General features: G+C 39.6%; 2 protein-coding genes across 2 annotated transcripts in view; both read right to left on the bottom strand.

The window, feature by feature from the left end:
* LOC132096899 (tripartite motif-containing protein 16-like) overlaps window positions 1–26,050 on the bottom strand; it is a 107,681-nt gene extending 81,631 nt beyond the window's left edge. The window contains exon 1 of the mRNA XM_059502580.1: window positions 26,008–26,050. The gene's annotated coding sequence lies outside the window, so the exon portion shown is untranslated. The remainder of the gene's footprint in view (window positions 1–26,007) is intronic.
* LOC132096898 (tripartite motif-containing protein 16-like) lies at window positions 859–26,147 on the bottom strand. The gene is made up of 6 exons (XM_059502579.1): window positions 25,515–26,147; window positions 24,905–25,000; window positions 24,592–24,825; window positions 2,321–2,480; window positions 2,133–2,180; window positions 859–1,922 (listed from the first exon to the last, which is right to left on the bottom strand). Exons 1-6 carry the CDS (start codon window positions 26,085–26,087, stop codon window positions 1,384–1,386), a joined length of 1,650 nt encoding a protein of 549 aa, XP_059358562.1. The 5' UTR covers window positions 26,088–26,147; the 3' UTR covers window positions 859–1,383.
* Window positions 26,148–27,309: the final 1,162 nt, after the last annotated feature.

The raw sequence follows: 27,309 nt of genomic DNA, 5'->3' as shown, positions 1-27,309 counted from the left end.
AGCTATATTATTATTAATATTAAGAAAAAAGCTGGAGGAAAATATGCAACGTTTCTTGGTGATTTTACTTTTTTCTGACACTGTAAGTTATAGGCAGATGGTAACATGGAAAGATTGTGTGACATGCTCTTCATTTCTGAAGAACTTCTCTTTACAGTTTGACTTTACTGACATTTTTATTCACATTCACCTTTTCATATTATAATTAGATAACCAACTGAGTCCTATCTTGAATCTCATTTTTTAACCAATAGTCTGGTTTTATGGTTAAAGAAGGAAACATATGATTCATTTTGTGACTCGTCTGATTTTTATGTCAATGATTTTAGGACGAGAGAAGAAACTATAACGAGGTTCTTGATTTGTCTTCTGCAGATCTGCACAGAGGAATAAAACCCATCACCTTTGTTCGTCATGTGTGTAGAAGCTTTATTTTAAATCACAGAACCGGAATTACACATTGAAATAAATAATTGGGGTGATGTTGGCGCAGTGGATAAGACACATGCCTGTGGTGTGAGAGACCCAGGTTTGAATCCACTGTGAGACACCAATGTGTCCCTGAGCAAGACACTTAACTCCTAGTTGCTCCAGAGGCGTGCGACCTCTGACATATACAGCAATTGTAAGTCGCTTTGGATAAAAGCCTCAGCTAAATGTAATAATTAAAATGTGAAATATACATATATATTTTTGGCAAATTATTAATAATAATTATTATTATTATTAATATGATTAACTTAATAACTGATTTTAACTAACACAAACATGTGTCCCTGCAGCACAGAAGCAGTCATCAGTAGCACAGGGATATGTGGAGCAATAGACAATACATTACACTGTATGAGTCACAATTATACATTTCTCTTTTATGCAAAAAATCATTAGGATAGTAAGTAAAGATCATGTTCCATTAAGATATTTTGTAAATTTCCTACTGTAAATATATCAAGACCTAATGTTTGATTAGTAATATGCATTGCTAAGAACTTCATTTGAACAACTTTAAAGATGATTTTCTCAATATTTAGATTTTTTTGCTCCCTCAGATTCCAGGTTTTTAAATATCGTCCTCCTAACAAACCACACATCAAATAAATTCAAATATTTGACCCTTATGTCTGGTTTTGTGCTCCAGGGTCAAATGTAGGATGTGAAGAGCACAGAAACACAGAGTCACTCAGCAGGATTCACACACACTGATCTTTCTGTCTATGTGAGGATTTATTACATTTATTCTGATGTTATTTCACTGAGAGAAGTAAAGCTGCAGTATTAATGCCATGAAGAGAAAAGAAGAGATTGAGTAATAACACGGTTACTGATTTATCATGCAGCTCAAAGCATTATGGGTAGAATCTCTCATCAGTCTATTCTGATTCATCAACACAGTTTCACTGATGATCCAGGCCAAAGAAAAAACAATCCACTATTAAACCTAAACCCAGGATAGAGCGGCTGAGTGAATGTGGTCTGGACTGTGTGGATGAGGCTCATTGTGTCAGAGACGCTGTAGAAGGACAGAGTTCCTGCTCTGTGATCCACAAACACTCCTATTTTACTGCTGATGGACTTCACAGAGAGATCAGTCTGTATATTATTGTGTCTGAATGAGTATCTGGAGGAAGAGCAGAACAAACTCCAGGACTGATCATTAGATCCAAACCTACACTCATAACCCCGTCCCTTCCTGCTGATGCTCTTATATGACACTGATATACACACACCATCACCACTCCACTCAATCTCCCAGTAACAGCGTCCACACACACTCTCTCTACACAACACCTGACACACATCAAATCTGTCTGGATGATCAGGATACGGCTGATCTGTGTTAGTGTATGTAATCACTCTGTTGTTCTCAGACAGACAGAGGTGTTTATGTGCTGTGTTCGGATCCAGAGTGAGCTGATGGGAATCTGATGGAGATAAAACACATCAGAATCAGGAATTATGAATCTGTTTGATCTTTTCATGTTCAGTGTATCATCAGTGTCTCAGTACAGATGAACAGATATCTGTGCACATCATCATTTACATCATCAGTTATAAAACTCTTCTTTCTCCTTCTACAGGAAGAACATGAAAACAATCAGAGAGTTTTTCTGCTGGTTTTCTTACTGACTTACATTGTAGGAAGTCGTTCCTGGTCCAGAGATCAATGTTGGTGAATGTGACTGTGGAAATCAACAGAAATGAACACTGTGATTCTCATGATCCTGTATCTATTCCTAACACATTTCTAATATGATGTTCTCCGTGATATGAGATGATGATGGACTGGTTTCTGAGAGCAGATGAATCTCCAGGACTTTACCTCTGTCTGAGATCTTCTTGAGCTGCTCTTTGCAGAAATCCTCCAGTTTGTCTCTCAGCTGATGGACAGATTCTCTCAGAGCATCAGAAGAGAAGAGAGAACTGAAGAGATCATCATTTACGTCTGTAGATTCAGGAAGTGCTGAGAGAGACTGGAAACTCTACAGAAAACAGAAACCAAACTCATCAGCTCCACACTGGGACGCAGCTTACACAAGTGAAAGAAAAGCTCTGACATGAGACCCATTTGAGCAAGATTTCCAGAGCTGACAGCCATTCATCTCTTTCAGAAGAAGATGATCAGATGAGAGTCTGGCTGATGATTATATTATAAGACACTCATGAAATGTTTCTCTGTGAGCAGAGCCGGATTATCCATAAGGGCACCAACCATTCACAACAACTAGGGGGGCACCTGACACAAGCTTTAAAATATTTTTCGTAAATTGTTTTATTATTAACTTGAAATTCTTGAAAGACCATACACTCAAAAAAATGGATTTGTGGCACTGTTCGTTTTACACAGATATGTTTTGTTAAAACAACACAAGTATATTTAGTTTTCCGCCAAAACACAATTGTATTGTGCTTAATCAACTTAAACTGTTTCATTTTCAATTTTACTTAATTATCAATCGTTAAACTAACGTAAAGTGTTTAATTTTGTAATTAAAAAAAAAACGGAAGTGACGATTTCCAACGCATTTGATGACGGTGCGAAGGAGAGCAAGAGGTACCAGTCAGGTAAGAAAATCTAAAGTTTTTCTTGTGTTAAGTCAAAGTCTTTAATTTCTCTTAGAGTTTCTGTTTTGGGGTGCTTTTGTTTTGCAGTCTAGTATTGTGTAATCGGTTTACTGCACCATTAATAGATGATTTTGAGCGGTTGGGAGATGTGAAAGCACAAGACTCTCTGTAAGGTATTGACTTGAGTATATATATATATTAGGGGTGTAACGGTTCACAAAATTCACGGTTCGGTTCGATACGATACACTGGTGTCACGGTTCGGTACGGTTCGGTACGTTTTAGATACAGCAAAAAGAAAAAATTGGCAGATAAATTTCCTTGATTTTTAAAAAATGTTTTTTTTTTTTTACATTGAACAATGATGGAGCTATTCTTTACCCATCTTCTATGGTGTTTTCTTAGCAGCATACTGTATAAAAAAAAAAATGAAAATGTTATATTATTGTAGTAGTTATGAACAAATACAAAGATGTAACTTTTTATATGGAACTCTATAACTCTTTATATTGAGTGTGTTTTTACTCAATTGGTTCTCTATAGGGCTTATGTTTTTTGGAACAAAGCAGGAATTACGGTCCGTCTGAAATGGGCTCGTGAAGGAATATTGTAACGGGGCTCAATTACATTAAGCATGTTCTTAAAACCTATGTTTTCCACTACAGAGTAAGCCGCTCGCTATAGTTTTGTTGCGTGTATGTTTCTCCTTTTTTCCGTCTTTTCCCAGATACTGACACACTAAGGTGATGTCGGTGTAAATGAGTTGACATGTTTCAAGTATTCCCGCTGGTGTTTTTTTTTTTTTTTTTATTCCCGCTGGTTTACCCTAGATGCGACATATCGTTGTTGTTTTTATCCTCCACTCTCTTGCCATCACCATTATAGCTTACAGGGAATACAAAGTGCACCCAAACACCAGACCTGTTGGTTATTGGAGGATCTTCTATTTCTGGTCTGTTAAACGCATTGGCCATTTTGCAACGAGCCTTCAGCGCGTACTGAGTGAGCGAGCGCCTGACTGAGTAGCCTAACATAAACTTATAAGTTGGTGTTTTTTTTCTTCTTCAGGGGTGTCAGGGGCATTGCCTGTTCCGTCGTTTTGGGTTATTGGGCTACCTTGTTGAACGCATATCATTATATTTCACAATTTCTTTTATTTTCCAAATATAATTAATTAGTCCAACGAACCGTTAGGTCCATAATGCGTACCGCGTACCGAACCGAAAGCCTCGTACCGAACGGTTCAATACGAATACGCGTATCGTTACACCCCTACTATATATATATATATACACTTGGGCTGAAACCATGGGCGTAGGTTTGGTCTCAGCTTTGGTGGGGACAACCCCATACCCAGAGGTGGAAAGAGTACAAAAATATTCTACTCAAGTAAAAGTACCATTACATTAATGAAATTTTACTTAAGTACAAGTAAAAGTACCAGTCTAAAAATCAACTCAAGTAAAAGTAAAAAGTAGCTCATTTAAAATTTACTCAGAGTAAAAATTACTTAGTTACATTTTAACAGTGGGAGGGAGTCAAAAATGGGACAGACCAAGGGTGTCAAACTCAGTTCCTGGAGGGCCACAGTACTGCACAGTTTAGATTTAACCCTAATTAAACACACCTGATCCAGCTAATCTAATCATTTAGGTTTATTTGAAAACTACATGATATGTGTGCTGGAGCAGGGTTAGGGCTACGGCCCTCCAGGAACTGAGTCTGACAGCCCTGGGATAGGTCTATTAATCTCAAACTAGTGGTTTTTAATTAAAGGAATCAGTTATTTAGAATAATAAAACATTTGGGCTGTTACCAGGCAAATCAGTATCAACAAACTCATCTTTTAATGCAGAGGAAATGCAGAAGATTCATTGGAAGTGGCATTTAGATGTATTACACTGTTTAGTGCAGGACAGGAATGCATTTAACCTGCAGTTACAAATGCATGAATAATATTTTGATATACAAGACATAAAATGTTGAATACTCATTTGAAATGATAAGAAATTAATTATTTTAAAAATAATCAAAAGATACTTTAAATGTGAAATTAAAATGGCCAGTATGTGTCAGCAAGTCACTGTTAATAAGTGAGTCATTGCGATTGAACCGAATCATTTAAACGTTTGATTCATTCAGAAACGAAACACTGTCACGTTGCTCAGAGACGCAAAACTGTGCTTTGGTGGCTGTGTTTGGAATTATTTTCTTGTTATATATATATGTATGTATGTATATATTCATGATGATTTTTGGAGGAAAAGACGGCCTTTGTGTGATTTTGATTTAATATATGAAATTATATAAATATGTGAATTTTCTGCCCCTATATCTTCAATTTTGTGATCATTCTAAATGCATTTTAGGAGACTGAATCACACAGTGAAAGAACGCACTATAAATGCGCGCACATCATTACAACAAAAATATGATATTATCGCAGACGATATATATAGCACACTCCTCACCACGGTCTTTTTAGATAATTTGTGCAAAACCTCTTGCTAAAATGTCAAAGCTTCATTTTAACCACCAATGCAACGATGCAATTATTTAGCTTACCTCTACATTCTTGCGAAGGGTTGATGTCTTGTCGAGATTTTATAAACTGCTAGTTTGGTCTTCCTAAGCAAGCACAGCATACACAGCATAATAGAGCATACATATGGCCAGGGGTTCACTTCATTTCCTTCGAGTTCAACTTCAGAATATGACGGGGTTTCGTTTTCAGCGGTGTCTGCACCACTAACGCCTGTTTTGTCCGTCTGCATCTTTCTTGTGATTTTAGCGCCAGTTTGCCCTCCTGCCCATTATTTACTGACGTAGTTTCCAGTGAGCGATTTATTTATTTTTTTTCTCAGTAATTAATGTGTTTTAAAATGTAGCGAAGTACAATACTTTAAACAAAATATACTTAAGTAAAAGTAAAATTACAGATTTAAAAAATTACTTTAAAAAGTATTAGTACACAAAAAAGCTACTCAATTACAGTAACGCGAGTAAATGTAATTCGTTACTTTCCACCTCTGACCATACCCCCCCCCCCCCCCCCCCCCCCGGAATTATTTTGTTTTAAGATACCAGTGATTTAATGGTGATATACTTTTTTATATCAGACTGTTGGCAATACAGAATATCACAATACAGAAGTGAATCTACTTCATCTCATTATATTGTATCCTGACCCCGATATAGCATCCTGTATACTGTCCCTAAAGAGCTACTGTATAATCTCAAAAATGCACTCTCAAAAAATTATAAATAAAACCTGAGTCTGTGTAATGCTGAACAACCAAACGTTTTATTAACATAAATTATTATGTACATTAGTATTTACACTAACAAAAAAAATACTCTGCCACGATGAAACAAATCTAAAAAAATAAATATAACAAACTTTTTCTATTATAAACACTATAACGTTACCCTCCAGTACACGGTTACCATATGGTTTATTAACAAACAAACATAATTTACTATGTATGTTAGTAGCCTATTTATACTTACAAAAAAAACACTGTTGCAAGAGTTAGACTTTGAGAACTTTTGGAGCATAATCCAGATCCACCGTTTATGTCGACTGCAAGATTCTATGTTAAGGTACAGGCTAACTGACATTCAGTTACTTGCTAATGTAGTATTCTATCATCTTGGGTAACACATACTATCACCAGTTAATACTATTTTCCACAGTATAATCTGCATTTGAAAGCCTGGTCAGTCACTTCTGCTAGTTTATTTGTGTGGCTAGCTAGTTATTTTGCCTACTTACACTCTGACTCTGCTTTATGAAAAAGCTACTTATGTACCCTTTCTTCTTCTTGGGTGGCATCTACAAAGTACAAAAAAGGGCAAAAAAAACTCAATAATATTTTTTTTTTTACTCGGGCCTTTGTATGTGGCAGAGAGACAGCCCGGGTAACTTACCGTCGGCATCGTCAACATGCGCGCGCACTAGTAATGTGTCGTTCTTGAACGATTCGTTCATTTTGAACGAATCTTTAATGTGACTCGGGAAGAACGAGTCGTCTCGGGGAGTGATTCGTTCAGTCGCGCATGCGCATTATTCTATAGGTTCTGTTCTAGTAGTAGTGATTCACCATACATGTCTATGGATTCACCTGTCAGTCAATGCAGTCTGAGCCGGAAAGAGAATTGATTAGTTCATAGTTCGGGTCTATCGGGTTTTTGACTCGTTCCTTAATCACGTGACAGCCACATACGCTAAACCCAATGCAATATGAGCCGGAAAGAGAATTGATTAGTTCATAGTTCGGGGGTGCTTCTCAATAACCCTACTCGTCTCCTCGCTCCTCCGTCCTCCATCGGAGTTGGCCAAGATGGCGCCTTAAGCGTTTGTAAAGGAAAACCGCTTGATTTTTGGATGGATATTTGATATAAAGCGACTACTTTAATATTACACCTATAGTCATATTGTGTTGGCTGTTACCTTTTAGACATATTTTATGTGTTTAAATGGCAACTACAGATAGGAAAAGGGATAGAAATCAGACAAAGTCAAAGTCGGGGACGACAGTCATGTCAGATAGGCCTACCGTTAACTTTCTGGAGGAAAACTTTCACGATTATATATCTTCTGACGAAGTATTTCCCCCTCTGCCCATTACTCCCAGCAAATCACCTGCACCAAAGAAAGGTAAATCGGTGAATTCACCCACCTCAGCTGCTGCAATGGAGACTTCTGACATAGTTCAACAGCTCTCGCAGCTCATTAACTCTAGATCCGATGGGTTGGAAAAACTGATCTCTGATAATACTCTGCAAATTGAGGGGCTCAAGAAAACGATCGACTTTGCGTGCGCTGAGATAAAGGACATTAAGCATAATTCTGCAGTCCTTGAGAAACGTATCTGTAATGATGAGGCGCGCCTGGATTCAGTTGAATCGCGTGTGGCAGAATTGGAGAGTTATTCACGAAGAAGGAATCTTCATTTACTTGGGGTACCTGAGGCGGACAAACAAGACGTGCGACAAGAAGTTATCAGTATATGTCAATCGGCCCTGCCTACAGAGAAGACCAGACTCCCCAATCTCATTGACACAGTGCATCGTTTGGGTCAGAAGAAGAGAAATGAGCTGTCCAACGTTGACAAACCCAGAGGAATAATCATCCAGTTTACATTAAGGTGGATTCGTGATTCTCTGTGGAAAGCGGCGAAAAAATCTGAGTACCTGAAAAGTCAGAGTCTGCGATTTGCTGAAGATCTTTCGAAGGTGGATAGAGCACGTCGTCTCAAGCTGTGGCCAGCAGTACACGAAGCCCGTCTCCAAGGGAAAACTGCTTATTTTGTTGGCGGAAGAGCTTTTGTTGCAGGGACTGAAATTAATCTAACATGATGGCTAAGGTTGGGAATTTTTATTTTTGCAAACTGTAGGATAACTTTATTTTGTTGATATGAGCCGTCCTGGGATCCGTTAATTTTTTGTTGATTTTGGACTAACGCTAACTGGAAGTCTCCTTGTTTTTTAACACTATTTTGTCGTAATATTTTGAAAGTGAAAAGTGAAAGTGACATGACATTCAGCCAAGTATGGTGACCCATACTCAGAATTTGTGCTCTGCATTTAACCCATCCGAAGTGCACACACACAGAGCAGTGAACACACACACTGTGAGCACACACCCGGAGCAGTGTTCATCATTTATGCTGCGGCGCCCGGGGAGCAGTTGGGGGTTCGATGCCTTGCTCAAGGGCACCTAAGTCGTGGTATTGAAGGTGGAGAGAGAACTGTACATGCACTCCCCCCACCCACAATTCCTGCCGGCCCGGGACTCGAACTCACAACCTTTCGATTGGGAGTCCGACTCTCTGACCATTAGGCCACGACTTCCCCAAATTCCCCATATTTTGCCAAAATTTGGACGAGGACTCTGGCCAACCCTATTGCTAATTTTGGGTTGTTGCGCTTGAAGCCAACAAAGGATTTAGACTTTTGTTTTCAAATGAAGATTTGGTAAAAACATTTGTTGTACTTATTGAATCCTGAATCGCCTTTACAACAGTCTAAACGCGGGTTTTCCTTCCGTTCGTTCTTGCAAACGCGTTTTTTGTGTGGATTGCGTTTACCTTTATTCTCATTCTGTCATTGTCTATAGTTACGCTAAATGCCAGGGGGTTAAGAGATCGTATTAAACGGAAAGCTTTGTTTTTATTTGTTAAGCAACACAAGACTGATTTTTGTTTTTTTCAAGAATCTCATTCGATTACTGATGATGTACGTTTTTGGAGAACACAGTGGGGAAGCGACATCTGGTGTGCTCATGGAGACGAGCGCTCTACTGGCGTTGTTACACTAAAGAACAGATTCACCGGGGAAGTTTTGCATACAGATCGTGATGGGTCAGGTCATTTTGTGTGTCAAATCATAAAAGTTCACGGTACTATATTGTTAATTGCAAATGTTTATGGTTATAATTCCAAAAATGAAAATGACAGTTTGCTTGAAACCTTAGAAGAATATATTCTCAAAGGGCTGTCACAATTCCCAGATTTTACTTTGGTAGTAGGGGGTGATTTTAATATTGTTTTGGATGGATTACTTGATTGTTTTCCTACAAGAACATCTTATACTCAGAATGAAAATCTTAAACGTTTTATGGAGAAATTTAATTTGGTTGATATATGGAGGTTGACGTTTCCTGATTTATCACTGTACACTTGGAGTAACAAAGCTTGCAACAGACAATCTCGTATTGATTACTGGCTGGTATCTGCAAATCTAGGTTCTTCGGATATTTATGTTAATGTGATTCCTTCACCATTTAGTGACCATAAAGCTGTCATTATTTCTATTAACCTCAAAAACTCTTCATATTCTGTGGGTAGAAGTTTATTTTGGAAACTTAATAATTCATTGCTGCAGTTTGATAATATTAAGATAGATGTTAAAAATATAATTTTAAATCACTGGTACAAAGCACTTTCAGAAAAGAAATTCTGCAGTAATTGGGAGCTCCTCAAATTTGAGACTGCCAAGTACCTAAGAAAACAGGGAAGCTTAAAGGCAAAAGAGAGACGTATTCATGAGGCTAATATTATATCAAAATTAGCTGATCTCTCCTCATTATCATGTTCAAATGAAGATGAACAAGCGGAGTTAGCAACCCTACAATTAGAATTGGACAAATTATACAAAAATAAGGCAGACGGAGCTTTCATTAGGTCACGGAAGCAGTGGATGGAAAAGGGAGAACAAAACTCTGCATATTTTTTTGGTTTAGAGAAATGTCACTTTAAAAATAACTCAGTTGAACAACTTAAAATAGATGGGGTTGTAACAGATGATCATGCTAAAATATCACAATTTTGTACAGAATTTGATAGTACATTATATTCATCCAAATTTTCTGAGCAATCTGCTTCTGAATTTTTTAACTCTATATCTGGACTCGGTTGTGAGACCATCGACCCTCTGCAAAAAGAACTTTGTGAAAGCTCAATTACTATTGAAGAGGTCTTATATTTCACATATTAAGATTAATAAATCTCCTGGGGTTGATGGCTTCACAGCCGAGTTCTACCAAACGTTTTCTGATCTTATCGCTCCCTTTCTTAAAGAAGTTTATATGGAAAGTATAGAAAATCAAGTTCTTCCACTTACATTAACTCAAGGATTAATAACATTGATTCCAAAATCAAAAAAAGATCTGTTGCTTTTGGACAATTGGAGACCTATTTCACTATTGAACAATGATTATAAGATTTTTGCCCTGATCTTTGCAAATACTTAGTACTTGGGGATTGTTATCACGAAGGATCAGAAATCTAGGTGTAAGATTAATTTTGAATCTATTCTTCAGAAGACTAAGGCAAAACTGAATCATTGGCTTTTGAGGGATTTATCCCTAAAAGGTAGAGTTTTGTTGTGTAAAGCAGAGGGACTGTCAAGATTAGTTTATGCAGCCACTTCACTTAGTGTCTCTAAGGAAATGTGTAAAGATGTTGATACTGCATTGTTTAATTTTCTGTGGAGAAATAAAACGCATTACATTAGAAAATCTACAGTAATGAATACATATGAATCAGGAGGATTGAACTTTCTTGATTTCTGCACTCTAAATAATAGCTTTAAAATTAACTGGATCAGACATTTCACTCTAAATCCAAATTCTCTGTGGAATTTTATACCTAATTTTGTTTTTTCCAAACTAGGAGGTCTTAGATTTCTCTTGATTTGCAGTTACAAAATTGATCAAGTTCCTTTAAGCTTATCCTGCTTTCATAAACAAATGTTGCTGGCTTGGTCTCTATTATATAAGCATAACTTTTCTCCCCATAGGTACCTGATTTGGAACAATTACAATATTTTATATAAAAATAAATCTTTATTTTTTGAAAATTGGTTTTCAGCAGGCATAATACGAGTCAGTCAATTATTAAATCAAGAAGGCATGTTACTCACTTATTCTGAGTTTTTAGCTGTCCATGGAATTCCTGTAACACCAAAGGATTTTTCCATTGTCATGGATGCAATTCCGACAGGAGTTTTGACATTATTCAGAGCTAATACCCAGAACAGTATTACACCCCCCTCTACCTTTGATTTATTTGATACTCATATTGGAAAACTTTGTTTTGGCCCTAGAAATATTAATGTTAACAAAACTGTTCGTTCCTTGCTTCAAGAAGATATAGTTTCTTCTCCTAACTGTATATTTTATTGGAACAGATTAGTTAAAGGTTTAATATGGAAGGACATTTGGACCTTGCCAAACTAATACATATTGGTAAATAAAGTCAAGGAAGTATCTTTTAAAATTTTACATAGATATTACCCAGTAAATAATTTTCTTGTTAAATTTAAAAATGACATTGATTTGAATTGTTCTTTTTGTAATATGAGTACTGAAACTTTGTTTCATTTTTTTTGGCATTGCTATTATGTTAAAATATTTTGGAAAGATCTCACTAGATTTATAATTGATAACATTGACCCCACTTTTGTTTTGTGCTTAGAAAACGTTTTATTTGGTTTTACTAATACCCCTTCAAATAAAACCAAAGAGTATTACATTATAAATTTAATTTTAATTTTTGCGAAATTTCACATCCATAAATGTAAGTACAGTAAAACCAATCCTTTATTTTTGGTTCTTGAAAAAGAAATTCAAATTTATGTGAACACGATTTTTTATTCACGTAATAAGAAAGCAATTAAGACAGTTTCCATTTGCAAATCCTTCAATATATTTATGTAATGTTTAGCCCACCCCCTGGCTATATGTGTATTTTGAATGCTTATTCTTTCTTTATATTATGTTTGTGTTATATATTTTCAGATGTATTGTTGGTGCTGTAACTGTACTTTGACTGTGTTTTTTGAAGTTTAATAAAAAAAAAATAATAATAAAAATCCTCCGTCCTCCATCCTATGACCCGGAAACCGATCGAACACAGCCATCTTGAAGGACATCTCAATTCTCTAATTGCACCACGAGGAGACGAGGATCGAGGAGGGAGGAGGCTTCATGAGGAGAGATGAGCGAGGATACACAGGTGTATCCTATGCGGAAGTATTTTATCGACTTAACGTGACGCACGTATAAATTCTCCTCCCCCTTCACATCTGTTGTAACAATTTTTATGTATATTTTACCTTTTCACTTAAAATAAACCATGCATGTCATATATTTCAAACAGGGCATCTTGCTTTATTAATATTTATTATGAATGTCTTAATTAACAAACTTTAACAACATAAGGGCAGATCCCTTTAATTACAGCTGATGACACTTTGAAGTAACGCTGAAGGGAGCGAGGATAAATCATTTCACTTGATTCAAGTCCTCCATCCTCACGTCTTTTCCTTGCGTCCTTCCCTCGCATCCTGAAAGGGCGGAGCTAAGACACGAGGAAAGGAAACGAGGATGCACAAATATGAATTGAGAAGCACCCAAGGTCTATCGGGTCGGGTCGAGTCATTCCTTAATCACGTGACAGCCCCATACGCTAAAACCATAGACAGTAAAAGAATGCAGGAGAGAGAATTGATTAGTTCATCTTTCGGTACTTCGGGTTGTTCGTTCTTTTGTCCCGTGATGTGACAACATTGGCTAGAGTAATTATTAAATCAGATAAACCATACTTTTGTAACATATGACACTTTATAAACATTAAAAAACACTGTGTACATACTTTTGAATTGTTGTTTATTGTTTATTTTTGTGCCATTAAAGCTTTGTAACAAAGAGGACAACTATTCCAAAATAAATCAAAATAATAAAAAAGTATAATAAAGATAAAATTAAAAGATAATAAAGCCACAGGGTCTAATAACCTTAACAAATGAACTTTAAAAGTACAATATAAAAAAAGAAAGAAAAAAAAAGAAAAACTAAATATTGTACTACAAGCTTTGCTTTTTTTATATAAAATTTAAAATGAATACGTTTTAAAATAACTAACACTTTTGTGCCAAAATAAAAACTTTATATCAAAGAGGATAACTATTCCCCAAATAATTTTAAACCATTAAAATAAAAATAAATGAAAATGAAGAGATACTAAAGCTACGGAGCCTTATAACAATAACAAATGACCTTTAAAATCACAACAACAACAAAAATATTGCACAACAAGCTAGTCTTTTTCTAAATAAATAAAAATAAATAAGCTTTAAAATAAATAACACACTGTGGCTATATTTTTAGGACTTGCTTTAAGGCATGTTTGCATTAATAAAAACAAGCTCCCTGACCTTGGATGGGCTGAGTCTGTTTCTTCTCTCTGAGATAATCTGCCCAGTTTTAGAAAAAACTCTTTCAGATGGCACAGATGTGGCCACAATGCAAAGTCTTGTCTTTGTGACTTCAGAAAGGCTTTTGTATACTGGTGAACATCTCCTCCACCAGGCCAGAGGGGCTGATGTGCGGGGTAAGAGTGGCTCTGCAAGGTAGGCCTGCACCTTTATAGCATCTGAGGTCTTAGAAGAGGGAGCAGAAGGCCTCAAGCTTGCTACCCTCTCGTCAAAGTCTTCCCAAAACATGGCCCCTGCACTGGATCTGAAGTATCCTCCTCACTCTGAGCTGGGTTAAAACTGTTAAAGCTGAAGTTATCATAACCTTAATGTTTTAAACTAACATTAATAATTCAAATTCAAAATGTTATTTGCTTTTAATATGTCATTATGTCCTTTTTTGAGCAATCTTCTTATACATATATTACACCAATATGTCAAGTCTGCCTAGGAAAAGCAATTATTATACTAGCAAACTCAAAATTGGAGTAAAAATGAACAAACTAGTATAAATACTTTTTATTGTAAACTTGAATTATTATTTTATTATATAGCCTAGTGTTTATTTACCGATAGACAGTCAAAAAGAAAAATTAATCAATATTTTATTTATAACAGGGTTTTATTTATTTATAAAATAATAACAAACCACAGATCCTCAACAAACAGTAACAAAAACACAGTGACAGAAAATGTCAGAAATAGCGTATGGGGCTGTCACGTGATTAAGGAACGAGTCAAACTCGACCCGAGACCCGAAAGACTCATGAGATGAACTAATCAATTCTCTTTCCGGCTCAAGACTGCGTTAGTTTTGCGTATGGGGCTGTCACGTGATTAAGGAATGACTTAAACCCGAGGACTCTTGTCAGATAAGAGGTGAGGTGAGCTAATCACAGACTGAAGACCCAGGTAAAGAATGATTTTTTTTTTCTGTATCTTATAGCATTTTAGTTTTGTATTGTTTTTAGTGTGATCAACGTTTGCGTACGTACTAGATGTGTTGGGGAAGTAACATATAACATTTTCATTACATTTTGCTAAAATGAACGAAATGACTCGAAAAAAAGATTCGTTCATTTTGCTGAACGAGACTCAAAAGTCCGAGTCGGTAAAATGATCCGAACTAGAGTTGTGACGTTCGCGAACGAACCGATTCTTTTGAACGGCTCATAAACATGAACGATGGGAGCCGAGTCGCGGCTGGAGGGGAGCCGTTCTTTCTGTCGTTCTTTTTTCCTATGCGTGTTTCACACAGATGCACACAAATGAGCTCCTCCGCGAGACAGAACAGTTATGGGGGGAGGGGCACACCCAGCGCAGGCCAACCCTTTATAGCGTGATGATATTAGTTATTAGTTGTGCATGTTCATTGCAGCCCACTTTGTTATTGTTCATTGACTTGAAGGGGCTGATGTCCTATTTGCAAAGTTTACAGTAGTAATAGTATGTAGTATGATGACATTTACATTTTATTTATTCTAATTTTATCTACTTTGTTTTCTATCAAAATGTTCTTGTGTGATAACAATGTTCTTGTGTGAAAGTGTTTGTAGTAAAAGCTGTTTTGCACAGAAATTCATTGCAGCCGGCTTTGTTTTTGATGTTTATTTGAGTAGGTATTGTATGAATAACATAAGTCAACGTAGCTTTACACACACACACACACACACACACACACACACACACACACACACACACACACACACACACACACATTTTGTACTAAAGGTAAATCCAAAATAGTGATGTCACTGTCTAAGCAGAGGGATTTGTGCAACCCTATGGAATATAGTCCACAGAATAATTCAAACTCAGATATTGGTGTGTGATATCTGAGTTTTAATTATTTGACTACAAATCTCACCTCATCATTCCTCCCAGTGATTATTTCCAGGATAAACTGAGATGCCCCCAAGCTGGCTTCTTAAAACTGACTAAATATTTAAAAAGAGCCAAAAGAGCCGTTCTTTTGAACGGCTCTTTGAAAGGAACGGATCGCGAAGATCCGGATCCCCTCAAAGAGCCATAAATCCCATCACTAATCCGAACTTCCCATCACTAGCGCGCACACACACACCACCACCCGCTCGCTGCTAGTGCAAGCACAAAAGTAGTCCCGGCCCGCGCGTGTAGCCTGTCAGATACCCCGCCGCGAATCAAATTATGGCGTTTCTTGTGCTGTCGTCATTCTGGCCATTAAAATCGATCCAAATAGCAGTTCAAAGGAGTTTGCTAAATATTGGTGGGGACAAATTTGTCATCTCAAAATATTGATAGGGACTAGTACCTAGCGTCCCCCCCTAAACCTACGCCCATGGCTGAAACAATTAGTCGATATTATCGACAACGTCGACGATAAAAAAAAAAATTGTCGGCAAATGTTTTTGAGTAACGTTAGTTGTTTGATCTCGTATGCCTAATGTGAAAGCCTCCAATAATGCAGTTTGACCAGTGTAGCGCTGTAGCCCAAGATTGTAATACACTCTCCTGATTCAATTCAAAAGAAGAAGATAGCACTTCAGTTTGAGCAAACCGAGCCGATCCGAACCTTGGATGAATATGTAAATATATACTGCACGCCTTCCTCTCAATAACTGCATAAACACAACAAAAACTGACCGCGCTGTAAAAGCAGCTCTTAAGAACATATTTGATTACAGCGGTGTGGATGTTTGCACGAACTCTGAGGTTCTCCAGGCACTCCAGTAAAGAAATGTCCAGTCACGTTTATTTATATAACAGTCCTTATGCAATAGATAGCTTTTCAATATTAAACATGAAAATACAGAGTCAGTGTCGCTAGAATTATAACTTTATTTCCTGTTATAAAGCAGCTCTCCAGTGTGAAGCTAGCTAATCATACATTTATTTTATAATGTGGGAAATATTTCGTTAAAGTTTTAGTTCTGCGCTAGATCAAACCAAACTGTTTTAAATATCATAACCCAAATAAGGTATTTTAAGAGAGATTGTATTTATTAGTAAAATGTGTATGATATGTACACTATTCATTTTAAAATAATTAAACAATTAAAAATATAGATGTAACAAAACTCACAAACAAGCAGAAAAAGAAAATAAAGAATTCCGAAAGTGCAGTATGCGTTGCGAAAGCTAAAAAAATACCAGCAATTTTACGCGCCTGTAAGACCCAGTGACGTCGAAAGCGATCTCTTATGCTGCGTTCACACCAAACGCGAATAGAGCGTCTGGAGGTCTCATTCGCCTCATTCGCGCTTCTAGTTACAGGAGAATCTGAGTTATGATATAGCAAGCTGACAGTGACCGGCTTCTGTGGTGGAGAATTGCGCAGCTGTACCTGAGTGTCCCTGGGACATCAGTTTGTTTGCTGTTTGTTATTCTGCACGATACGTCATGCCAATAAATAAGAAATATTGCTGCCTTGTGCGTTTCCAGCGCTCTCTTTACGTTCGTCTGTTTTTTGACGTTGAAAAAGGAAATTTTTTTTTTGACATGGAAAATCGATTTTACAATCGATTCAATGAACACTTATGTCTTAAAAATCGAAAAAAAAATTCACAAAAATGACAGCCCTATTAATTACTCACCCTCATGTAGATGTAGTCTGAGCACGCGGACGCACTTCCGGAAAAATCGGCCGAAAAAAAGGCCAAAGACCGGCCGATTACCAATCGCGTATTTTAAGCAAAAACCGCCCGGTTTCCGATTGATGGCGGGTCAATCGGTGCATCCCTAATATTTTTATGAAAATGCGAGAGATTTCTGAACCTCCATAAAGGCTGCAATGCAACTGAAATGTTCCCAGAGTCATAGTAAGGACATCAGTAAAACAGTTCACGTGACATCAATGCTTCAACCACACTTTTACAAAGCTACTTTTTTTAGCTATTTTATTCAACAATTCTTCTCCAAATCACATATGCCGCCATTATGGAGAGTAACAATATATATATCATTGCTCCTTTTTGTTGTTTTTGATTGCTTCCACTGTCCTCATCTGTAAGTCGCTTTGGATAAAAGTGTCTGCTAAATGAATAAATGTAAATGTAAAGTAAATGTAACAAGAGGCATGAACATTGCTTTCCTCTGCGTGTAATCAAGGCTCAGCGCATGCGTGTTCGAGGTCAGCAGCACCATGCGCATGCATTATTTACGTGCTGTTGATAATGGTGGAAGATGCGATTTGGAGAAGAATTGTTGAATAAAGTCGCTGTTTTGGTTTTGTTTGCACAAAAAAGTATTCTTGTAGCTTTGTAAAATTATGGTTGAACCACTGATGTCACATGGACTGTTTTACTAATGTCTTTACTATGTTTCTGGGTCTGGGAACATTCCAGTTCTGTTGCTTACCGTGCAGGGTCCAGATGTGTGTAGCATTTTCTGCTTGCCTGTATTTCCCATAAGGAGATGAATGACTGACTTTTTTTTCATGTAATTTAAGAAAAAAAAAACAAAGGTTAAATTTAGTTGTTTTCATCTTCAGACTAATGAAATTGAAGTATCCAAATGAAGACCCTAGCAGTATGGAGTATATGGTGAGTTCAAGGTTAATAAATGATTTGTTTAAGTTAATACACAAGAATTTGAGTTCTCCATCCTTTTAAATACTTCTAGGATACAGACGTTGGCAGCAATCAGGAGGTGATCCAGAAGACTCGTGGGAATCTATTTGAAGCTGCATCATTGAAGACAGTCCAGCAGAAGTTGGAGTTTTAAAGGATAAAGTTCTTCAGGACCTAGCAGTTTACAGTCTGCAAAACCATGTTTCTGGGACTGATATATGGACTGAACTTGAGCAACCCTCCTGAACTCAGGTACACATTTGGAGGACTGAAGAAGTTATTTCTGGAGCCAGTTCCTGTTCCTGGAATAAGCTTTGATTGGTTACCCATGAATGCCAATTAGAAAATGAGTAGTTTGATATTTCTGCTATTTTGTGTAATTGTTTTGTAATTCTGTAATGTGGTTTAAACTGTATTTACTGTAACTGTGTGTCATTATTTATTGCTTAACAAATACACTTTGATCATTTGTGACATCTTGTCTTTTGACTCATTACAAGACAAATCACACAAAAAATGCTTTGTTGAAGTGAGTGACTTTAAATAGAAAATATTTAGTTAAAGTAACTAGAACTAATTGTGTGGAACCACTGTCCATAATTGAAATGAGTAATTTGAAACAAACCTCCTTATGTTGATAGAGTGAAACAAAATTGGCTAGATTGTAATAAACCATAACATGTTGAGTTAACTTAACCGGTTTAAGTTGAAGCAAAGTGAATAAATTGATTTGGTTGGACATTACTATTTCACATAGATTCTACCTCATTCAGTTGTGTTGTCACAACACAAGGAGTTTGCATAGATTCAACAAATTCCATTAATGTTATCAAAACACAATTTGGTTGTGTGGAACCACTGTCCATAATTGACTTAAGTAAGTTTAAAGAGTAATTTTTTTGAGTGTACATAACTCGTTTATGAACACTAACTTATCAAAAATAAAAACAATAATAAATTATAAATAAATAAAGATTACATGACCACTATCAGTCCCCCCCTTCCGTCCCCAATCTGTCAGAGTTGAGTTGGTCCACAACAAGTACGCGCAAATGTGTCATTTTTTAACGGCTACAGAAAATGAATCAAAATGGACAGACGTCAATTGAGTGGTTTTGCAAAAAGAAAGTTAAAGACAGACAAGGACGCTAGACGTTTAGCTACAATTCAAAATGTTCCAGGGATCGAAAGTTTTTTTTTTTAAACGAGTGAAGAATGAGCTCAGGACGACAATGACACAGAAGCGATTGACTGCACTCTCCCTGTTTACCATTGAAGTTAAAGTTATAACATTACCGTCTCCAGCCGCGAGAGGGCGCTCTGTGCTGCTCAGTAGAGACCTGCAGACCCGTGGGACCCAGCCCAACCGAGTGCGGCGCGGGACTATATTTGACTTAGACATGTCTATGATATTTGATGGGTGAATGCAGATGCGGGCGACAAGATATTATTGTGTGCGGGTTGCGGGAAAATACAGTTATTTGCGGGACTCCTGCAAAGTGGAAATATCTATCAAAATAAGATTACTAGAAACAAAAACAAAATATTTATAATTAACTAAACCGAAATAAAATGGACTTTGCAGAATGGGAGGATGCTGATGAAACCATGGACAGCGACGTGTAATTCCATTCCGAAATAGCGAGAGATCCAGTGGTGGAAAAGGCGGAGCAGAGACGGATTAATCTGAAGCCCTCGTCAGTGAACGACATGCTATTACTGCACGGGCACATTAAGAAGCCTACTATTATTTATTTTTGTTAATTCAGTTTATTTTTATTTATTTATTTATTTAGTGTATTTTATTTATAAAATTGGTCTATTTTCGTTTTGAGGAATTTTTTTTTTTTTTATGTTTGAAGGAATTGCTAAAAGCAAAGAAGGCATTCTTAAGCAGTAGGCCCTAGGCTAATTTTCCTTTGAACATGAAAAAAATCCAGGTTTATTATTATTATATAATATAATATATATATAGTATAGCCTAATTATTATAGGTCTGTTTTTTATTTACATTTCTTACCTTTTTACTGTATTTCTATGTTCTAAGTTCCTTGTTCATGTTCGTCCATTTAATTAAACGCAAATAAAATGAAACATTTGTTTCTTTTTTTTAATTTATATTGAACAGGGGAGCAATTGAAAAAATAAGAGAGCAGCAGAATATGCAATTTATATAAAAAATAATAATAATAATAATAATAAACGTATAGGTACATTTACCTGCGGGATTTTGCAGGCGGCAGCGGGACGAAACTTGATTGTTTGCGGGCGGCAGTGGAAGAAAATAACTTATATTTTTGAGGGAGCGGGACAAAATCTTGCGGGACGGAAAAATCCATCCCGCGCAGTTCTCTACTCCTCAGTGCTCCTGTAGTCTACATGTCACGGCAGGGATCCAATGAGGCACGGAGATAGAACCAATTGCGAGTAAGTCTTTTATTAAGGGCAATCCAAAAGGGTCTAGGCAGTCTAGGCAGAGGTCGATACCAAACAAAACCAAACCAAACATAAACAAACAAGGACACAAGGCAAGAGCACGACAAGATGACGGACATGAATTAACAACGACTCCGTGACACATACTAAGACAGACCGGGTTATATACACAAAAGGATAATGGGGAAACAGGAGACAGGTGGGGAACAATCAATTAACTAAACAAGGAGGAAGGTGACCAAATAAGGAGACAGGAAGTGATAATATGATAAACACCGTGGGAACTGAGGACACCTAGTGGAACCCCAGGGAAAACAACCCAGACACTGTGACAGTACCCCCCTTCTACGGAGCGGCTCCCAGACGCTCCAAGACAGACACAAAACAGAGACCAGGAGGGAGGTGGACAGGTGGAGGCTCAGGGGGAGGGACGGAGGGCCAGAAAAGAAAAACATGGGGAACAGGCACCAGAATGTAAACACAACACAGAAAGACCAGGAGGGAGGAGGACAGGAGGAGGTTCAGGGGGAGGGACGGAGGGCCAGACTAACAGAAAGGAACAGGGACAGACATTAACACAAAAACCAAAGGAAAAAACAACATGAAGCCCCCCAGGGCGGAGCAGAAGACCACCACACCCTTGTGGTCAAGGCCAGAGCCCTCCAGGGCAGAGCGGAAGACCACCACAACCGTGTAGTCAGGGCAAGCGCCCCCCAGGGCGGAGCGGAAGACCACCATGTCCGTGTGGTCAGAGCGGAAGCCCCCCAGGGCGGAGCAGAAGACCACCATATCCGTGTGGTCAGAGCGGAAGCCCCCCAGGGCAGAGCAGAAGACCACCACAACCTTGTGGTCGAGGCCAGAGTTCCCCAGGGCGGAGCAGAAGACCCCCACCACCATGTGGTCAGGGCGGAAGGCCCCCAGGACGGAGCAGAAGACCACCACCCCCCTGTGGTCAAAGCGGAAGCCCTCCAGGGCGGAGCAGAAGACCACCACATCCCTGTGGTCGATGCACAAAGCCCCCAGGGCGGATCAGAAGCCCACCACTTCCGTGCGGCCGGATCAACGGGAGGACGAGACTCTGGTAATTCCATGGTGTCTCTACTGGACTCCAGAAGATCGGTGCTGGCCTGACACTGCTCATGAAGATCATTGGTGACTTGCATTTGCTCATGAAGATCAATGGTGACTTGCCTTTGTTCATGAAGATCAGAGGTGACTTGCCTTTGTTCATGAAGATCAGAGGTGACTTGACTCAGTCCTTGAAGATCACCGGTGACTTGACTCAGTCCTTGAAGATCACCGGTGACTTGACTCAGCTCTGAAAGGTCAAAGGTGACTTGACTTGACTCTGAAAGGTCAACGGTGACTAGCCCTGACTCTGGAGCATCAGCGGTGACTAGCCCTGACTCTGGAGGGTTAACAGTGACTAGCCTTGACTCGGGAGGGTCATCTGGAACCCGACTCGACTCTGGAGGGTCATCAATGACTAGCCCTGACTCTGGAAGGTCATTGGTGACTAGCCCTGACTCTGGAAGGTCATCGGTGGCTAGCCCTGGCTCTGGAAGGTCATCGGTGACTAGCCCTGACTCTGGAGGGTCATCGGTGACTAGCCCTGACTCTGGAGGGTCATCGGTGACTAGCCCTGACTCTGGAAGGTCACCGGTGATAAGCCCTGACTCTGGAAGGTCATCGGTGATAAGCCCTGACTCTGGAAGGTCATCGGTGATAAGCCCTAACTCTGGAGAGTTCCCTGGCACCTAACTCGACTCTGGAGGATCAGCGGTGACTAGCCCTGACTCTGGAGGATCAGCGGTGACTAGCCCTGACTCTGGAGGATCAGCGGTGACTGGCACCTGACTCGACTCCGGAGGGTCCACTGGCACCTGACTCGACTCCGGAGGGTCCACTGGCACCTGACTCGACTCCGGAGGGTCCACTGGCACCTGACTCGACTCCGGAGGGTCCACTGGCACCTGACTCGACTCCGGAGGGTCCACTGGCACCTGACTCGACTCCGGAGGGTCCACGGGCACCTGACTCGACTCCGGAGGGTCCACGGGCACCTGACTGCGGCACCTGACTCGACTCCGGAGGGTCCACGGGCACCTGACTCGACTCTGAAGGGTCCACGGGCACCTGACTCGACTCTGGAGGGTCCACGGGCACCTGACTCGACTCTGGAGGGTCAGCTGAGACTCTCATCCTGTGCAGCGGCGCTGGGCAAGCAGCCATCTTGGGCCATGACTCTGGACAGGAGGCCATCTTGTACTGTGGTGCTGGGCTGGCGGCCATCTGGGGTTGTGGTGCTGGACTGTCGGCCATCTTGTACTGTGGCGCTGGACCGGTGGCCAATTTGGGCATTGGCGCTGGGCTAGCGGCCATCTTGTGCTGTGGCGCTAGGCTGACGGCCATCTTGGGCTGTGGCACTGAACCGTTGGCCAAAGTGGGCATTGGCGCTGGGCTGGCGGCCATCTTGTACTGTGGCGCTGGACTGGTGGCCAATTTGGGCATTGGCGCTGGGTTGGCGGCCATCTTGGGCTGTGGCGCTGGAACGGTGGCCAATTTGGGCATTGGCGCTGGGTTAGCGGCCATCTTGTGCTGTGGCGCTTGGCTGGTAGCCATCCTGGGCAGTGATGCTGGACTGGTGGCCATCTTGGATGGTGGCGCTTGGCTGGTAGCCATCCTGGGCAGTGGTGCTGGACTGGCGGCCATCTTGGGTTGTGGCGCTGGAACGGTGGCCAATTTGGGCATTGGCGCTGGGTTAGCGGCCATCTTGTGCTGTGGCGCTTGGCTGGTTGCCATCCTGGGCAGTGGTGCTGGGCTGACGACCACCCCGCCGGAAGAGACAGAAGTGGCTGGGGCATCCCACCGAAGCCGATGCTGCAGGTAGCGCACGAATTCCCAGAATTCCAGTGTCTCTAACTGTGCCATCTCCTCCTGAGACACTGGATCATCCAGCCCGCCATTGAAATAGTCCTTGAGGGCCGCATCATTGTAGCCCATGCCCTCGGCCAGGGACCAGAACACCTGAGCCAGGGCACCCACTTCATTTCCCTCTTGGCGGAGGGCGATCAACCGAAGATACTTGGCTCGCCGCTCTGCCATCTTGGCTGGGGAACGGAAAGACGACATACCGCTGGTTCCTAGAAGGACGGAGTCGTTCTGTCACGGCAGGGATCCAATGAGGCACGGAGATAGAACCAATTGCGAGTAAGTCTTTTATTAAGGGCAATCCAAAAGGGTAAACAGTCTAGGCAGAGGTCGATACCAAACAAAACCAAACCAAACATAAACAAACAAGGACACAAGGCAAGAGCACGACAAGATGACGGACATGAATTAACAACGACTCCGTGACACATACTAAGACAGACCGGGTTATATACACAAAAGGATAATGGGGAAACAGGAGACAGGTGGGGAACAATCAATTAACTAAACAAGGAGGAAAGTGACCAAATAAGGAGACAGGAAGTGATAATATGATAAACACCGTGGGAACTGAGGACACCTAGTGGAACCCCAGGGAACACAACCCAGACACTGTGACACTACACTGAAAACATAGAGCGCCCTCTCGCGACTGTACACGGTAATGTTGGTTCTAAATAAATGCGACTTATAGTCCAGTGCGACTTATATATGTTTTTTTCCTCATCATGACGTCTTTTTGGATTGATGCCATTTATACTTAGGTGCGACTTATAGTCCGAAAAATACGGCAGTTGGACAAGTTAATAAGTTAAAAGTCCACTCAGACACGGTTCTTGTAGATCTGTGTTACCTGCAGGAACTGGATGTGATCCTGTGTGTGTGAAAGCTGCTCCAGCTCAGCATCTCTCCTCCTCAGATCATTGATCTCCTGCTCCAGTCGCTTCAGTCGTCCTTCAGCTCGACTCACTGCAGTCTTTTCCTGATCTCTGATCAGTCGTATCAGCTCAGAGCGGCTTCTCTCAATGGAGCGGATGAGCTCAGTAAAGATCCTCTCACTGTCCTCCACTGCTGTCTGTGCAGAGCGCTGTTAGGACACACAGTGATTCAGCTTCAGTGAGTCTGAACTGAGACGGAGACAAACTTCTCTTCTTCTCCAGACTCACCTTATGAGACTCCACAGTCTCTCTCAGCTGCTGGAGATCTTTCTCTCTCTGCTGGATTCTCTGCTGGAGCGTCTTCTGTGTCTCCTTCAGCTGCTTCTGCAGGACAAACAGATGATCGTCAATCTCACAGAAAACTACTGGCTCTAAATCATCATGAGAACAGATCAATCCAGGAAAGGTAGGGTGAGGCATTTTAAAGGTTAATCATCTGAACTGATAATCAATGGCTGTAGGTTCAAACTCCAGAATTGATGATTGATCATTTACTACCATCTTTCATGAATTATCTATCATGTGTGATTAAGGCCTGTTTCACACTATAAGAGTATATTATGAAAGTGAATCTGAGAGATGTAGAGCTTCACACTGACTTCTGTGTTCTGAGTAATTAAGCTGCAGCTTTAGACAGAAAATACTGAAGTGAAGCTATAAAGGGCTAAAATGACCTGGATTCAGTCAGTTTTACTGAACAGAAAGTGTTTGTGTGCAGCTGTTGTTCATTTCTGCTGTTTTGAACAGTATGAATGCTGTAAGCTGTTAATATGGTGCTGATATAAACACATATGAAACGAGTGTCAGCAATATTTCATCAGTGTTTAGTGTTAAATACCTGTTTCTCTGTCCTCTGTGCTGCAGCTGATACAGTGTTGTGGTTTTTATGTTCATCCATCGTACACATCACACATATACACTTCTGATCAGTGCGACAGAAAACCTCAAGAAGCTTCTCGTGTTTCTGGCAGATCATCTCCTGTAGTCGTCCAGTGGCTTCAATCAAACTGTGTCTCTTTCCTTTAAACCAATTCTCATGTTGCTCGAGGTGATTCTGACAGTAAGAGTTCAGACACATCAGACACGACTTGACGGCTTTGTATTTTCTTCCAGTACAGACGTCACACTGAACATCTCCAGCTCCAGCAGGAACCACACTTTGAAGTTTAGTCTTCTTCAGTTTCTCCATCATTTCAGCAAACACCACGTTCTTAAATAAAGCAGGTCTTGGACTGAAGGTCTGTCTGCACTGAGGGCAGCTGTAGACTCTCTTCTCATCCTCTTCATCCCAGCAGTCTGTAATGCAGCTCATACAGTAACTGTGTCCACACTGGATGGTCACTGGATCCTTCAGGAGATCCAGACACACTGAACACAAGAACTCATCCTGAGAAAATCTGGCTTCTGCCATTTTACTGCAAAAATACAGAGTCACTAACACACAGCAGTTCAGCTACACTTTCACTTTCTCTTTCCCCGAACTCATGTGATTCCTGTTTCCTGGTTCTGTGTTTGAGTGATGTGTGTAAAACAGGTGTGTCTGAGTCTGTTAAAACAGGTCTCTCATTCCTGAGATTAGTTTTCACACGCCTGACAAACAAACACACAGATAAACACTCAAGCCAGCTAGTTGTATACAAGTAGTGTTTTGGGGACAAATGTTTTTCCTTTCAAATGTCTCTATCTAACACATTAATGATGCAAAGGAAAAACATATAAGGTTAAAACATGATTTACTGTATTATATGATAACTATATAATTTCTTTTGCTCCCTTTGCTGAAAGTTTTAGTGAAAATTGTAATTGCTTTTGTTATGATTACATTATTAATCAGTGACACTGATAAACTGGTAAAACATTTCAAAGCATCAAATGAATTGCCTCAGGTTTCATGAGATCTGTAAACAGAAAACCAAACAAGCCTAATAGAAGTGTAATCATAAGCAGTTTGTGCAATAACAGGGGTTATGAGAAGAACTTTTCCAATGGGACAGTTAATAACAACTCAATGATTAAAGTTAAACCTTAACTGTGGAAGTTGAAAGTTCAAAACCAAAAGTAGCTGTTTTTAAAGACTTATCTGGAAAGACAAATATGTTCAAATCCAGCTGTCAGTCGCTGATTTAAAATAGTGCACATAGTAAAATACATGTCAATGTAGTGAGGTCCATGAAATAATAGAAAATAGAGATAGCATGCACTTTTAACACTTGCTGAGACAAGAGGTAATTCAACCAAAGTCAATGGTCAAGTGCCCAACTAACATGAACACTAATCACCATAATGATAACATACTTTAGCAACCTTAGTACATTTACCAAATGAAAGAAATAAAGCCAAACTGGCTTGCAATAAGAGAAAATGGTGATTCTGTTTTTGCAGTTGTTTAATCATCCTCTGGTGAGATACTGATCTAAGGATGTTGCTGTAAGTAGTTTATAGTATTTTAGTTTAAGTAGTAAGTAGTTTTTTTTATGTATTTCTGCTCACCTCTTCACTTTTTTCTGTTCTTGTCTTTCATCTTATTCTCAGTGTTTCCGCTTGTTAACTGTAGGTGTCATCACTAATGCTCAGTCATCACTTGAAGAGTGAATTTACAACTGGTGCAGTGTTAAAGGTCCCATGACATGAAA

This window comes from Carassius carassius, chromosome 20 (genome assembly GCF_963082965.1).
Source record: "Carassius carassius chromosome 20, fCarCar2.1, whole genome shotgun sequence".
Classification (NCBI taxonomy): domain Eukaryota; kingdom Metazoa; phylum Chordata; class Actinopteri; order Cypriniformes; family Cyprinidae; genus Carassius; species Carassius carassius.
This window is presented reverse-complemented; position numbering and strand designations above follow the sequence as displayed.

Excerpts from the sequence above, each read along its gene's own strand:
- LOC132096898 (XM_059502579.1), bottom strand. The coding sequence starts at position 26,087 with ATGGCAGAAGCCAGATTTTCTCAGGATGAGTTCTTGTGTTCAGTGTGT. Across the intron at positions 25,001-25,514 it reads CACAGAGGACAGAGAAACAG|AAGCAGCTGAAGGAGACACA; the intron begins GTATTTAACACT and ends TTTGTCCTGCAG. Across the intron at positions 1,923-2,132 it reads CAGGAACGACTTCCTACAAT|ATTCCCATCAGCTCACTCTG; the intron begins GTAAGTCAGTAA and ends TATCTCCATCAG.